This window comes from Saccopteryx leptura, chromosome 2 (assembly GCF_036850995.1).
Source record: "Saccopteryx leptura isolate mSacLep1 chromosome 2, mSacLep1_pri_phased_curated, whole genome shotgun sequence".
NCBI lineage: Eukaryota > Metazoa > Chordata > Mammalia > Chiroptera > Emballonuridae > Saccopteryx > Saccopteryx leptura.
The window spans coordinates 363,863,892-363,880,205 of record NC_089504.1 but is presented as its reverse complement, the minus strand read 5'-3'; the positions used below and the strand labels follow the sequence as shown (position 1 = coordinate 363,880,205).

General features: G+C 48.1%; 1 protein-coding gene across 1 annotated transcript; it reads left to right on the top strand.

Annotated features, from left to right (window-relative positions):
- Positions 1–178: 178 nt before the first annotated feature.
- On the top strand, positions 179–16,077 carry TVP23C (trans-golgi network vesicle protein 23 homolog C). Its single transcript, XM_066364922.1, has 7 exons — positions 179–319; positions 5,604–5,686; positions 6,909–7,053; positions 10,000–10,089; positions 11,163–11,294; positions 13,524–13,652; positions 14,890–16,077. The coding sequence occupies exons 1-7, from the start codon at positions 308–310 to the stop codon at positions 14,914–14,916; spliced, it is 618 nt and encodes a 205-aa protein (XP_066221019.1). The 5' UTR covers positions 179–307; the 3' UTR covers positions 14,917–16,077.
- The last annotated feature ends 237 nt before the right edge of the window (positions 16,078–16,314 follow it).

Sequence of the window (16,314 nt, the reverse complement as noted above, 5' to 3'; positions counted from 1 at the left end):
AGCTCGCCCCGCCCACCCACACACCGGCCTAGTCCACACATCTCCCGGACTACACAGTCGCCCCGCCCACACGCTCGCCCCGCCCCAACTCCACGTTGCCTGGACTACACAGTAGCCCCACCCACACGCTCATCCCCGCCCCGTATTTGCTCCGCCCGTGCTGGCGCCTAGAAGCGGAAGTCGGAACAAGGGGGTGCTTGTCCTTGGCTCCGCCCGGGCTCCGGTGACCGAGCCGCGTCAGTTCCAGGCCCCGCGGGCGGCGGCCGTGCTGACGTGCTCCCGGAAGTGCAGCTGGCGCAGGACCGTCATGTTGCAGCAGGTGAGGTGCGGGGCCGTGGCGCGGGCTGCGGGGCTGCGGGGGTGCGGGCGGCGGCTCCGGGAGGATAGGGAGGCTCGGCCTGGAAGACGGGCGGGGCGCGAGTGGACCGTCCCGGGGCCGCTGTGCTGCCCGAGCCCGAGGCGGAGCGGGGTGGACGCCGCGAAGCCGCTGGTGGCCGGAGACTCTGGTGGCACCCAGGCGGAACCGGTTCCGGGCGCGGGATCGCAGAGGCGCCCCGTGTGACGTCGCGCTGGCTCCCGGCTGTGGCCGCGTGGACGGGCGAGCGCGAGGGCAGTAGCCTGTCCCCCCGGGGGTCCGCCATCCTGCAGGGACGCGACGCAGGCGCCTCCGGGGTCCGCGTTCGAGTTCACCGCAGGGCATGGTGGTTCATGACTTGAATTACAGTCCGCAAGTTTACACACCAGACAATAGTAAAAATAACTTAATCTCTTTTCTAAAAACAAAAATTTACTACTGTAAAGTGCACTTGGACTTAGATTATCATAGGGTTTTTGTTTTTTTGTTTGTTTTTTTCTTATTGGAGGGATGACTATGGCCCAGGCACTGTTCTAGGCCCTCGGTACCGAAGCTGCTGTTCCTGAGGCCCCTGATGACCCGTCAGAAACACCGTGGCCACTTGTCGGTTTTCATCTTTATGGCCTCTGCTTCCATTAGCTCCTCCCCGTCCCTGGCCCTTCTGGGGTTCTCTTGTAAGGACCACTGTAATTACATCTTTGGGGCCACCTGGATGATCTCCCCATCTCAAGGTCCTTAATTTAGTCAGCCCTACAATTTTTTGGGGGGGGGGAGGGCCTGGCAAATTTACACATTCATAAGATCTAGGGATTAGAAGTTGGACTTCTTTGGAGGAATAAGAGGAGGCATTATTGGTTCTAGCAAAGTTTAAAGCACAGTTAATGGAGGTGAGGGATGGAAGGGAGATGGCCTGAGATGGACTTAGAGGTGGGCAGGGGCCCAGTGGTGATATGTCAGGACAGGAGTCTGTTTTTCAGCCAAAGTGCGGTGGGTTTTAAGTAGGGGATGATATGACCTAATGTGGAAAGGTCACCTTCGCTGCTGGATGGAGATCGGACTCTTTGGATCCAGAGCTGAAGGCCTCAGTGTTTCATTAATGTAACATCACACAGTAGATTTCAATCTTGGCTGCACATGCTTATTATTTAGAACAGTGTTGATCAACCTTTTTACACTTGGGGACTGGTGAAAATAGGAGAATTACTTTGGGGACCGCTAAGGCAGAGATGACCCTGGACGTTAAGTGAATTTGACTCAGGTCATTGGGTTTGTAATCTTCATACAGCTTTGGGGTGGCGTTTTTGGACTGATCTGCAGACAGGTGGTTGAAAAACACTGAGCTAGAGGGCTTTGAAAAATCCAGAGGCTCAGACCATGCCCCAGGTTAATTACATCTGAACCTGAGAGTGGGACCCAGGGATCAGTTTGTTTGTTTAGAAGCACCCCAGGTAATTCCAGCCTGTAGCCGAGGTTGAGAACCACTGGTCTTCTAGATCTGAATGTTTTACCTTTCTAAGCTTGAGTAGCTCCATCCCTTCTGTCTGTCACATCCTCCGTGGGCTCCTTGGCCGTTTCCCTGTGCATACTTTGTGTGTTCTCACTTCTGTACCTTTGAAAATACACCTAGGCAAGGGACTAGCATGAGCAGGAGGCCTACTTGTTCTGTCAGGGCCCAGCCGATGAACTCGCCTCCAGGAAGCTTCCCCAGAGCCTCTTCCCTGTGCTCCCGTCTGCACTGACATTTTTCCTGGTGCCGATCACAGTCTGCCATGTATTGCCGGTGACTGACTTCTTTGTGTTCGTTGCTACTTTAACAAATATTGTATTACCTGGCCTGATGCTCCGCGAGACACTAGGACTTACCACAGAGCCACGACAGACCTTGCCTTCCGGTAGCTTAGAGTGATGGAGGTGGGAGTAGTCTTGTAGTTAGAATATCCTGAGATAATTGTTCAGATTGAGATTTGTTCAACTGCAGGGAAAGTTTCTCCGCCAATTCAGTATTTGAGCTGAAATTTGAAAGATGATTTGGTGTTTGCTTAATGGTGAGACTCCGTAGGGAATGGATGGGGAAGGGAAGAGCTTTCTGGGTAAAGAAAACGTGGAGGGCAGAGGGAGGAGAGAGACTGTGGTGTTTGCAGATCGTGCAGTAACTATTGCTGGAATGTCTGGTGGGAGAGCGTGCCAGAAGGAAGTAGGGGGATCAGATAATGAGATCTCCTATGCTGTGTGTGAGGGGGTTTAGTTTTCTCCTGTACTTGTAGGGGCACCAGAGAAAAATTTGGGGAGGCATGTGGTACGATAAGGGATAATGAGAAGCTGGGGTAGAGCTGAGCATGTGGCTAGAAACAGAAGCAGGGAGGCCAGTGAGTGGCTGGCACCTGTGAAGCTATAAAGCAGGGGTCCCCAAACTATGGCCCGCGGGCCACATGCAGCCCCCTGAGGCCATTTATCCGCCCCCCCCCCCCGCACTTCCGGAAGGGGCACCTCTTTCATTGGTGGTCAGTGAGAGGAGCACATTGACCATCTCATTAGTCAAAAGCAGGCCCATAGTTCCCATTGAAATACTGGTCAGTTTGTTGATTTAAATTTACTTGTTCTTTTTTTAAATATTGTATTTGTTCCCGTTTTGTTTTTTTACTGTAAAATAAGATATGTGCAGTGTGCATAGGGATTTGTTCATAGTTTTTTTTATAGTCTGGTCCTCCAACGGTCTGAGGGACAGTGAACTGGCCCCTGTGTAAAAAGTTTGGGGACCCCTGCTATAAAGAGCAGGTTTACTGTGGTTGAGACTGAAGGTGAATTGCAGTGAGTTGAAATGTGAACCGCTCTTAGAAGCCCAAAGTTGTGAAAGGAAGGAACACAGTGGGAACGAAAGTAGAAAATAGGAGAGATTCAGGATCAGGGCTTTTTTTTTTTTTTTTTTTTTGTTAAATAAATTTTTATTTTAATGGGGTGACATCAATAAATCAGGATACATACATTCAAAGAAAACATTTCCAGGTTATCTTGTCATTTAGTTCTGTTGCATACCCATCACCCGAAGCGAGATCATCCTCCGCCACCCTCCATCCAGTTCTCTCTGTACCCCTCCCCCTCCCCCTCTCCTTCCTTCCCTCCCCCCACCTCCCCATAGCCACCACACTCCTGTCCATGCCTCTTAGTCTCGCTTTTATGTCCCACCAATGTATGGAATCCTGCAGTTCCTGTTTTTTTCTGATTCGCTTATTTCACCCCGCACAATGCTACCAAGACTCCACCATTCCTCTATAAGTGATCCAATGTCACCATTTCTCCTAGCTGAATAGTATACCATGGTGTATATGTGCCCCATCTTCTTCATCCAGTCCTCTATTTTTTTTTACAGTGATTAAAAGCCTTTAAGCAAACTCTTGGCCAATACAGCGAGAATCCCTAAAAGAGTAGTGTCCTTAACATGTTCCCCAAGTCCAAGTTGGCCCCATCACCATGCCAAATCCCTGAAAAATGCAACCCAACCACAGTTCAGTCTGTTAGGAGCTGTCACAGGGAGCAGGAGTCCAGGAAAGTTCCACACAGGAAAAGTCCGCATGGCACTGGAATTGTTGTCACCATTCTATATTTTGCAGCTCATGTCCAAGTCCCAATGACCGCTGCTTCTAGCTAGTAATGATTCAGGTAGACTGGAAAAAGCCATTTGCAGCATGCGTGGATATGAAGCTTCTGTTCTCCTCTGCCTGGAGAGTTGAGACCAGGTAGCTTTTTCCTGGAGCTCTGTGACTGTGGCCTGGTAAAGAGAACCTTGGGATACACTAAGCTGGGTGGCAAAGGTAAATTCATAATACAAGTTGGCTAATGGAGGAAAGAGAGCTCTAAATTAGGAGTAGGTCCCAGCCTGAAATATGAGTGAGGCATTGAGGTAGGAGGGATAAAGGAAACACTATATATTAAGCAAAGCAGCAGAAAATAGGACTATCAACACCCACAACAGAGATCTTTGAGGGAAGAATAAAAAACCTGACTATTCAGGCAAAACATAGTTAAGTAGCCCTTGTGCGAATGAGAGGATCAGGGCTTTTTTAAAAAAAAAATTTTTTTTTCATGCTCTAGGCAGTGGTCCCCAACCCCTGGGCCGCGGACCGGTATCGGTCCATGGGTCATTTGATACCGGTCCGCAGAGAAAGAATAAATAACTTACATTATTTCCATTTTACTTATATTTAAGTCTGAATGATGTTTTATTTTTAAAAAATGGCCAGATTTCCTCTGTTACATCCGTCTAAGACTCACTCTTGACGCTTGTCTCGGTCACGTGATACATTTATCCATCCCACCCTAAAGGCCAGTCTGTGAAAATATTTTCTGACATTAAACCGGTCCGTGGCTCAAAAAAGGTTGGGGACCACTGCTCTAAAGGACAGTTGAAGAAGTTGATGTGCTGATTAAAACGATCCAATAGAAAGCTTTGAAGATAAAGTGTAAATAGGGGAACATTGAGGAAACATGTCCCCTGAGAAGGCAGGAACAGAAGTGATTCTGTACACAAATAGTCGGTTTTGCTTTGGATAAAAAGAGAAGGAGTTTTGAGGAGTCGGGGATGTGAATGTAAGTCAGATGATTCTGTGAAGGAGTCAAAAATAATTGCGTTTCTCCCCGGATAGTCGCAGGGGTCTCTGACCTTGCAGGAGCGTTATCAGCACCCGGGTGGTTTTCTCACAGGGCTCCACAGCTTGGGGTGTGTGTGTGGAGACAGCAGGTACTTTGATTCCCTGGGGGGTTTCACCAGTTGGTTGGGGTGGGGATGAAGGAGCCGTCTCCCTGGGTTGTGGACTCCCAGATGGCTCTGACCATGTCTTGATCTTGGATGAAGGAACCGTCTCCCTGGGTTGTGGATTCCCAGATGGCTCTGACCATGTCTTGATCTTGGATGAAGGAGCCGTCTCCCTGGGTTGTGGACTCCCAGATGGCTCTGACCATGTCTTGATCTTGGATGAAGGAACCGTCCTCCTGGGTTGTGGATTCCCAGATGGCTCTGACCATGTCTTGATCTTGGATGAAGGAACCGTCCTCCTGGGTTGTGGACTCCCAGATGGCTCTGACCATGTCTTGATCTTGGATGAAGGAACCGTCTCCCTGGGTTGTGGACTCCCAGATGGCTCTGACCATGTCTTGATCTTGTCTTCCATTTTGACCGTGTGCTGCCTTGCGTGTTGTCGGCACGCATGTGCTGAATTCATTTTGCCTGACGGATATTTAATTTTCTCGTTAGGACAGTAATGATGATGCTGAGGATGTCGCACTGTTTGATGCCGAAGAGGAAACGGCGAACAGACCTAAAAAATCGAAAATCAGGTATGAGGGGAAGGTAACTTTTAAGAGTTGTGTGTCAAAAAAAAAAAAAAAAAAAGAGTTGTGTGTCAGTGTCCGCTGCTGCTCTGTCTATAGCCTGGTGCCAAGTGACGGGACTCCAGGCAGAGTGATGGTGGCATCCTTGTGACTGTTGTCTGTCCCTGGTGGGGTCTTTAGTCGGGGACAGAGATGATATTTCAGATTTTCTTTGCCAGCAGCTGCCATGTGGAATTTCACTACCGCTCTGTTTTCGGGTCTGCAGACCCAGTTATGTGAACACTAGTTGGTTCATTCTAGCTCCTGGTTACTAGGAACGCACCGTTTCTTTAGACTGTTTCCCTAGACGCAGGAGGGCACTGTGCTTTATGGTGCAAGTTTCAGAATTGCATCTCTTGTATAAACTGACCTGAAAATATCAAGCCAGACGTTTCTATCCCAAATTTCGTTCTCTCTGAAGAAATTCACTTAATGAAATCAAACTCTACCCAAGCCTTGAAAACGTTATACTGAGAGATGCCAGTCACAGAAGGCCACTTGCTGTACAGTTTCGTTTATGTGAAATGTCCAGACGGGGCAGATCTGTAGAGAGAAAAGGTACATGAATGGTTGCCGAGGGCTGGAGAAAGGGTGGGGTGGTGGGGTGAATGGGCAGTGACTCCAGTGGGTACAGGTGTCCTTTGAGCTGATGAGAAAGTTCTAAAATGCATTGTGCTGATGGTTGTTCAACTCTGTGACTATATTAAAAAACAACCACAACCACTGGATTATAGGCTTTAAATGGGTGAATTGTATGGTATATAGATTGTATCTCAATAAAGCTGTTAAAAAAGAAACAAATAAGGTTACTTTGTCTTATTACCTGAAGTGATTTCTGAGGGCCTAGTAAATTTTTTTGTGTGGTTTTTAGACATAGGAAAATAGGATTCAGTCCTGAGGGTATGGCCTATATTTCCCCAAGCTTGGTTAAAGTTTCTTCATATATATTCTGTGCAAGTTGATACTCAGTGGGGCAGTAAGGTTATGTTTCCATTGTGTATCTGCCGCAACAGCATGGCTTACTCAGGTAGTGGGACTTATGGAAATAGAGATGCAGGAGACAGGCCATCGCTTTTGTTCTGACCGAACCTGCATGGTGACACTGACCGGAGTGTCTCTCATCCACGTGGCAGGCCCCCCCCCCGTCTAAAATGTAACCATGTTTCTTTTGTTACGTTTCGGTTTTCAGGCACCCAGTGGCGTCCTTTTTCCATTTGTTCTTCCGAGTCAGTGCAATTGTAGTCTACCTCCTCTGTGAGCTGTTCAGCAGGAGCTTCATTGCCTGCATGGTGACGATTATGTTGTTGCTGTCATGTGACTTCTGGGCAGTCAAGGTAGGTTTGATGGTTTTTATTTTTTGAAACCATTTAATGTGAGATTAAATGATGTATGGACAGAAAAAAAAAACTTAGCATTTTGGATTGGTGTTAACGAATCCTTTTGTGACCTTAGGCCTCCTCTGGGTGTAAGTGCGAGCTCTCTCAGATCCTGTGTGGGTTATGACGCCACCCGCTTGCCTGTCCCTTCCGCCAGCCTCCGTGGGCTTTCACACTCAACACAGAAGTGTGGCCGGTGGCCACAGAGCCCGCGGACACTTCTGATCCAGTTCACTGGGCTTGCTTCAGGGTGACCCTCCACTGTGCTGTGCTGATTTCTAGATAAGACCCCAGAGAGTTTGTTCATAGACACTACAGCAGTATCCACTGTGAAGGCTCGAGGGCAGTATTTCCCCCCCCCCCCCCAGGGCATGTATGTCAGTGTCTGAAGACAACTGAGGTGGGGTGGGGGAAGTGTGCTATTGAAAGATCTAGTGGGTAGAGGCTGGGGGTGTTGCTAATAAGTACTTTAAGATCCCCGGATTGGATGGCTCCCCACAACGGAGAATGTTCTAGCCCAGGGGTTGGGAACCTATGGCTCCCGAGCCAGATGTGGCTCTTTTGATGGCTGCATCTGGCTTGCAGGCAAATCTTTAATAAAAAAAAATAATAAACGTTAAAAATGTAAAACATTCTCATGTATTACAATCCATTCATTTCCTACCGCTCATGTTCATGGTTGCGGGTGGCTGGAGCCAATCACAGCTGTCCTCCGGGACAACACCAAATTTTTATTGGATAATGCCTAACCTCCATGGGTCGTTGTATGGCTCTCACGGAATTATATTTATATTTTAAAATATGTGGTGTTCATGGCTCTCTCGGCCAAAAAGTTTCCCGACCCCTGCTCTAGCCCAATTCAGTCAGGGCTGAAACTGAGAAAACAGTGTTGTAGGGGACAGAAGGGGCTGTAAGAAATGATTTCACACTCGACGGCAAGGCTGAATCGAGGGGTGAATGGACAGAGAGGTGGACAGTGGGATAAGGGTACTTAACATATTAGCTGTAGACGCTAGGTGGTAGGCAGATAGGTGTTCACTGTAAAACTAGACTCTTCTGTGTGTTTGGATGTTTTCATAGTAAAATGTGGGGGCAGGGATATCAAAGAAAAGAAAAGAAAACAAAGGCTAGTTTGGAACTTTGGAGACACACGTATCGCTCCAAAGACCAGTAAGAGGTTACAGTTCCGTTCACACCCACCAGCCGAGCCACGGTTATGTCTCTGGATTGATAGACATAGGAAAGGGTTGGCTTCGCAGTGGCAGCTTCCAGACCACACACTGCTGAGAGGAAGCTTACAGAGGTCTCTTTGCTTTAGGCTTCCTTTTGTCTGGTCCTCTTTGGCTTGTTTTTCTCTGAATTTCCTCTGTTGCTTTAGGCTCTGAGTGTTGCCCGCATCCTGGTCACAGTTTGTCTACAGGAATGCTTTCTGTGGCTGATGTCATTTCTGTTCAGCCCTGGACTTCAGTCAGCTCTCCCAAATTCGTAGAATTAAATCCCTCTGGGTTTGGGGTTTTAAAACATGTGGCCAAAAAATGTATTTTCTGATAAGCTGTTTTTTGTTTGTTTTTTTAAATGAGGGCTTAAAAAATGTCACCCTTTTACTTGTGGCACAATTACTTACAGATATCCAAACAGTTGCTCTATAAAGCACAATTACAAAGTCAAGACGGGAAATCACTGAGTGAACTTGGGAAAGGGGTAGGCAGGGTTGCAAACCTAGTCAGAGTTTACAGAGATGTGCCATAATTATTAGGAACCTCAATACAGTTCTTCAAAGAAGAGATGAAAAGACACCTTTTCCTCATCCACGTTCTCAGAATCCCTGAACTCTGTTCGTGGACACCACTGATCAAAGATCCCCTGCGTTACTGGTTCCTACGGGTCCTTTAAATTTCAGTCCAAATGTTGATCCCCAGAGAGACATTTTCTGGTTCTTGACGAGATCGTATTTTCCTGTTGGACCCTCACAGCACCTACCGCGTTTGGTAACGGTACATGTGGACACTGGCCGACGTGCCTCCCTTCTCCACTACACTGGAAGCTCCCTGAGGACGAGTGTAACTGTTACCGCCGATTTATGACATGCTCGCTAGGTATCTGTTGTGTGAATAAGCATCAGGAAAGTTAGCCAAGCAATTTTTAATGTTCATAAGAGGAGAAGAACTTTGTGCGTTTGAGGTACTGAGTGAAGGCCAGTCCCTGTAACTGTTGTCTTAGTTTGGGCTGTGGTGACAATACCATAGACAGTGGCTTATAAACTGCAGGGATTTATTTCCCAAGTTCTGGAGGCTGGACATCTCAGGCCAGGGTGACAGCAGGGTTGGCTTCTGGTGAGGACCCTCTTGCCTGTTGCAGATGGCCGACCTGCTTGTACCCTCACGTGGTGGAGAGCAGAGAGAGGTGGGAAGCTCTCTCTTTATTCTTATAAGGGTACTGAACCCATTTATGAGGGCTCCACCCTTATGACCTCATCTAATCCTAATCACCTCGTATCACATGGTGGGGGTCAGAGTTTCAACATACACATTTGGGGGGGACATAAGCATTTAGTGCATAAGCACCATTTTTAGAGATACACAGTCATAAAGCGTATATGGCTAGAGTCAGGACACAGAGGAAAACTGGGTCACAGGAGCTGAGAGCAGGGATTGAGGGACACTTTAGGGCACTGGAGAAAGGACAGGAGCTCCTGAGGGAACGGAGGAGGGTGATGTTCACGGATGTACTCACCCTGTCACCTCCCCCTGCCGGTCCTGCTGCCGCCATTTTGTTTAATCTTTTGTCCAGGTCTGTTACATATAGGTCTTTACTGGAATATTAGGGAGGTAAAGCTGATGCTGTTTTGTTTGTGATCTCATGGTAGATCTTTAAAATGTGTGTGTATGTTTTTCTCTTTCCCAGAATGTCACCGGTAGACTGATGGTCGGCCTGCGCTGGTGGAATCACATCGATGAGGATGGGAAGAGCCACTGGGTGTTCGAGTCCAGGAAGGTAAGCTCCTCTGACCCCTCTTCTGAGCGTCATTCAATCCATTACGTGCAGATTCCACTTGAATATTTATGGATGAGGTATTCAGGATTAAAAGGACCACCCCAGCTCATTTGGCATATCAGCACTAAACCAGACGGCCTTCTAAAACCAGTGACGTGTTTCTGGCCAGTGGAGACCAGACGATGTGTGCGCTGCAGAGACCCTCCGGGAGTGGACTCTGGGTCAGAGCTTATCCGTGTGCCGAGCCGTCTGCTGGCGGCTGGTGGTGATAACGGGTCTCCTTCTGTGGCCTCGCCTGGAATAACCGATTTCATACCTTGCTCTGTCCCTGCTCCCACGGTCTTTCCATTGGTGGGCAGGAAAGAGAAAGATTGCAACTGGGTAGAATTGATCAGAGCAGTCTGTTCTTTAAGTCGGACCAGTGTCTGCTTTGGGTTTGGCCTGCCCGCCCGTAGTGAGCATTGTTTCCCTGTGGAAATCAGTTTGGGGGCAGAGGACAAGTTCTCGCAGACGGTGCTAGTGGAATTGCTGCTTCTGCCAGGAAGGCCCTTGACAGGTGCTTCTCAGCAGCAGTACGCTCAGTGGGCCTGTTTCTTTATTTATAAACTATCTTTTAACAACTCGGCACCATTTTAAATTCCTGGGTTTTGCTAAGATATTGTTAAGAATCCTTTAATTCTACTTCTTTCTCTGGACCCTGACTTGACCTTTTAGGATGACGATAGCCATGATTCTCACCTGAGAGGGTATCATTTTAAGCTTCCTTATGAATAGACAGTATAAATAGAAGAGGAATTTAATAGAAACCTATCAGAGACCATTCTTAAACTCTGTCCTGAAAATGCAGAATTCTTGATTTAAAACAAAGTCTATTAAAACCAGTGCCTAAAATGACAATAGTGGTAGGTCCACTCACCTCTTTTATTGGCGGGGGGAGGGGGGTTCTAACTTAGAACTTGGGTTGTCTGTCTTCACTTATTTTGAATTTGAGGGTAAGGTGTTGTCATAAAAAATGGTGATCTTACTGATAAATATCGCAAAGCAGTGGTTGTGAAGTGTGTACACTTTTATAGGCGTCTGCTCAGGAGAGCAGGACCGGGTCGGAGGCTGAGTCGAGAATCTTCTGGCTGGGACTCATCGCCTGCCCCGTGCTCTGGGTGGTGTTCGCCTTCAGCGCCCTCTTCTCCTTCCGAGTGAAGTGGCTGGTGAGTGGCTGCAGGAGGACGGGGGGCGCGGGGCGGCCGTCCTGTTGACCTTGGACAGGCAGCTTGATCGTGTGTTTCCCCGAGTTTACTCCCAACTCTGCACTGACGTATTGGCGAATGGAGTCCCATTAAAGACCCCATTTCGCCAGTTCTCCGGGGGCCTTGCACAGTTTTAATTTAACCCACCTTGTGCAGAGGTTACCGTACGTATCACGTCATCATCTTGTTGGATGAGAGTGTTCAGTAAGCTCCAGACAAACGTGTTTAGCTTCGTTCAGAACTAACACAGTGATCTTTTTGAAAATACTGCGCTAGACCTACTGAGTTATCCTCAGTGCCCTGCGCCATGTTTGAATCAATCAAGCCACTGGCTGTGGGAGAGGAGGAAGGAGAAGAAGGGGAGAGGAGAGAAGCAGACGGTCACTTCTCCTGTGTGCCCTGACCAGAAATTGAAGCCGAATATCCGTACACCAGGTTGATGTTCTATTCACTGAGCCAACGGGCCAGGGCCAGAAAAAGATGTTCTGTTTGACCATCTTGCTTTTTAAAGATATAATCGTTTCTCAGGTAATCCTTTGAATAGCAGATGAGTTGACGAGATTTTTCTTTTTTTTTTTTTTACAGAGACAGAGTCAGAGAGAGGGATAGATAGGGACAGACAGACAGGAACAGAGAGAGATGAGAAGCATCAATCATCAGTTTTTCGTTGTGACACCTTAGTTGTTCATTGATTGCTTTCTCATATGTGCCTTGACCGTGGGCCTTCAGCAGACCGAGTAACCCCTTGCTGGAGCCAGCGACCTTGGGTCCAAGCTGGTGAGCTTTGCTCAAACCAGATGAGCCCGCGCTCAAGTTGGCGACCTCGGGGTCTCGAACCTGGGTCCTCCACATCCCAGTTTGATGCTCTATCCACTGCGCCACAGCCTGGTCAGGCGAGTTGTTTTTTCAAGAACCGGTTGGCAGCCTGCCGCGGTCTCTGTGGGGTTGTATTGGAAGGCAGCCTGGCTGTTCGTCTGCATGTTGTCTCTGGCTGCTGTGAGACTGGACTGGCAGGGCTGCGTGTCTGCAGCGGTGACCACAGGGTCCCCGGAGCCCACCATGTTTGTCTGGCCTCTGCAGGAAAACTGCCAAGCCTTTCTAGGACATTTAATCATGTGATCCCCTTACATTGTCCTGATTAACTTTATTTCCTTAATATTTAAAGTGGGCTTAGTGGCTCCTTCTTACTCCTCAGTGATGTTGGGGGTCCCCTGTAGGGTCCGGACGTGGCTGCCAGGAAGGAAACACTGCCAGGGTGTGTGTCCTCCCAGTGCTCCGCTGGCCCCGCCCCCGCCTGTCACAGACTCCGCTGGCCCCGCCCCCGCCTGTCACAGACTCCGCTGGCCCCGCCCCGCCTGTCACAGACTCCGCTGGCCCCGCCCCGCCTGTCACAGACTCCGCTGGCCCCGCCCCCGCCTGTGTCAGACTCTGCTGGCCCCGCCCCCGCCTGTCACAGACTCCGCTGGCCCCGCCCCCGCCTGTCACAGACTCCGCTGGCCCCGCCCCCGCCTGTCACAGACTCCGCTGGTTCCGCCCCCACCTGTCACAGACTCCGCTGGCCCCGCCCCGCCTGTCACAGACTCCGCTGGCCCCGCCCCCGCCTGTCACAGACTCCGCTGGCCCCGCCCCGCCTGTCACAGACTCCGCTGGCCCCGCCCCGCCTGTCACAGCCGACTCTGGAGCAGCCGCCTGGAGGCCCGGCTTTCCCGCCGAGAAGCCAGCGGAGACTGCTTGTTAGTGTGGAGCAACTTGGTCGCTCCGTGTGCTCCCAGTTTATCCAGCTGGATCTGGTCTTGACCATTGCTTTCTAATTCTTAAAGGGATCAATCGTATATGCGCTTCTTCGAGTCTCATTTACATTTTTTACATCTTGAGGCACAGACCCATGGAGAATAGAGAGAGTGCCCCCTCCCCCAGGGCATTCCCAGGGGCAGCGTGGTGCCTGGCACGGAGCCGTGTATTTAAGGAGTACTGGCTGGTGGGGGGTGGAGCGCCCGGAGCAGAGCCCACGTTGGAGAGGGCTGTTCTGGCGAGCGATGGGTCTGGCGGCACAACCCTGCTCTGCAGGGCTTCCTGTTCCTTCTCTTCCCCAGGACACTCACGCGTGTCTCACGCGTGTCTCGTGCGTGGTGCAGGGAGAGTGCAGTCAGTTTTCATCCAGGAATCACGGATTCTTCTCCCCTTCCCCAGGCGGTGGTCACCATGGGGGTGGTGCTCCAGGGTGCCAACCTCTACGGCTACATCAGGTGCAAGGTGGGCAGCAGGAAGAATTTAACCAGCATGGCGACGTCTTACCTTGGAAAGCAGTTTTTGAGACAGGTGAGTGCACTCTGGATGTGAGGGGAAAATCTGATGTGGTCAGGGACTAATGCAGTGATGCTAACTCTTGTAGGACTTACTTTTTATGAACTACTTGAAGTTTTTTTAAGGCACGTGTTTAGATATGAGATGATGATGATGATAAAGTTAATTTAATTACTTTTGGGAGACTTTTAGGACATTCCATAAATGTATTGTCAGTGTCCTGAAATCATTTTAAAACCAGAGAGATAATTGTTGATAATGATTTATTTTTTAAAAAATGACCTTAAGTTTGGTTGCTTTCCATGAGTTCTGGTGGCTCTGGCAGTTTTGGAGAATGATGTATGGTCTCAGGGTTTATATAGTAAGAACAAGTACAAACAAAATAAGGCTATATAATTAAAGATTGTTTTAAAGTACTCAATTTTTTTTTTTTTTAGAATGCAGGTTAGACTGCAGTTCCTTAGCATGAATATTGAAACCAGGGTGTTCAGCGGGGTAAGTTATAGTCATAGGCAAGCAGTTATTGATTCAGTCTCTTGGGAAAACAATTAAGTCTTTATTCTTGTGCAGTAGCTTGGACAGATAGTGTTGTACAGACAGCGGTTCTCAGACTTAAACCTGCATTGGAATCGCCTAGGGCTGACGCTCATTATTGGGGCACACCTCCAGGGTTCTTCGCAGTTGGTCTGGGTGGGTGGCAGTCTGCGTCTGACGAGTTCCCAGGGGGCGCCGATGCTGCCGGCCCAGGGGTTGCATTCAGGTAACGGAAGCCCTGGGAGATGGAGTCCACACTCAGGGCTCTGTAGTGAGGGCACAGCACTCTTCTGAGACTCATTGTCCCTCCCACTCTGCTGGATGCTTTCCTGTGTAGAGGATAAGAAGTAGAGGGGAATGTTCATGCAGGGCTTGATTCTCCTGAGGGGTGTTGCCCGGTCCCCGCATACCTTCTCTGTGGTCCACCTGACGGTGATCGTGTTGAGTTTTCTCCCCTCGGGATTTTCAGTGTTTCTGAGGTGGGGCTGGGTAAAATGAGGTGGTCTTGCCGGACATTTTGGGGGGTGGACCCATTGATTGGCTTTTCCAGCGTGTTTGTAGTTTTCAACATCATTGAGCCGTTGAATGTAAGCTCACCTGTAGCCGGCTCTGCAAATACGGAATTTGTTCTTCGTGCTTTGAAGTTGGGTATGTTAAGTGAAATAGCTTTAAAAATTAAAAAAAAAATTTTTATTAAGGAGTTCTTGTCCTTTTGCAGAACACTGGAGAAGACCAGGCTTCCTGAAGAGGGAGAGAGCCTGTGTGTTCTGTACACTGAGTATCGGCTGAGGAGACTCTGGACTCTGGACCTGTTAGAGCTCAGTACCTGGGTTTGTTGTTCCACTTTAATATTTACTTGTAAAAAAGGGAAAATCATTTTCATATTGAGTTTTTATTTTCTTTCTTGCTTTCGGGCTTGGAAATAGGGTGTTGCCAGAAACACTGTCAGAATTTGGTTCACGGTGTACATACATACATGTGTGTACAGCCATGTAGCCCATGTGCCGCAGCCTGACGAGAGGGTCTGTGTGCGTGTCCATGCATAATGAGGACCTTCGCATTTCCATCCAGAGGATGTATAAAGATGTTCTCAATCTTATCTCAAAACCCCATGTGTTTATATATTAATTCTGTAGATGATTTTCAGAACAAAGTTTTGCGTCCATGGTAAGAATGAGCACTTTGGCTTATGTATAAGTTAGAAAAAATTGTTAATTTTACAACCTAATGTGTAGTTCCTGGTGAAACTTCTTATGCTAGGTGTTCGCGGGAAGATACAAACCAAATTTGGGTCAGTGGCGTGATCTGGTTTCTATATTTATTTTTAAAATTTGTAGTAAGTCATGAACTTTAGGATCAGTTAGTATAGTGACTGTCATAGTTTATGTCTAAGGGCTGCCTTAGTGTAGTTTATGTTGACGAGATTGCTGCTGTTCTATTTATTTCCTGGAGAGGCTCGTCAGATTTTACTTTGGAACTTACTGGAAGAGCTTCACAGCCTAAAGAAATCTGTCTTTTACCACAGAAGGAGTATTATTCTTATGTCATAGTGAGAATAATAATATAAATACTTGGCATAATAAATGCCTAAAAGACATACTATTTTATGAATCTGGTTTTTTTTCTTGCTATAGTGGGGATATTGTAAATCATGCATTTGTATTAATGGTTTTTCCTAAAAGGCAATATATGTAACAATCTACAAACTGTAACAGACCTCTGTAAATTCTCTTGTAGGTATACTGCAAACTTTGTTGGAGTCTTAACAATTTATTTTGTTCAATGCATTTATACATTGTTAAAAATTTTTTAAAGGTGTTTTGTTTAAATGAGGAAGTGTCTATTGGAGTGACAGCATTGAAGGTGTACCACTTTATATTTATATAAAATGACTGTTTACAAAGCACTTTGATTCAACATGTCACTCTCATTTGATCCTCATGACAACCCTGTTTTGTTTGTTTTTTTTTGTATTTTTCTGAAGTGAGAAGTGGGGAGGCAGAGAGACTCCCGCATGTGCCCGACTGGGATCCACCCGGCATGCCCACTGGGGAGCAATGCTCTGCCCATGTGGGGCATTGCTCTGTTGTGGCTGGAGACATTCTAGTGCCTGAGGTGGAGGCCATAGAGCCATCCTCAGAGC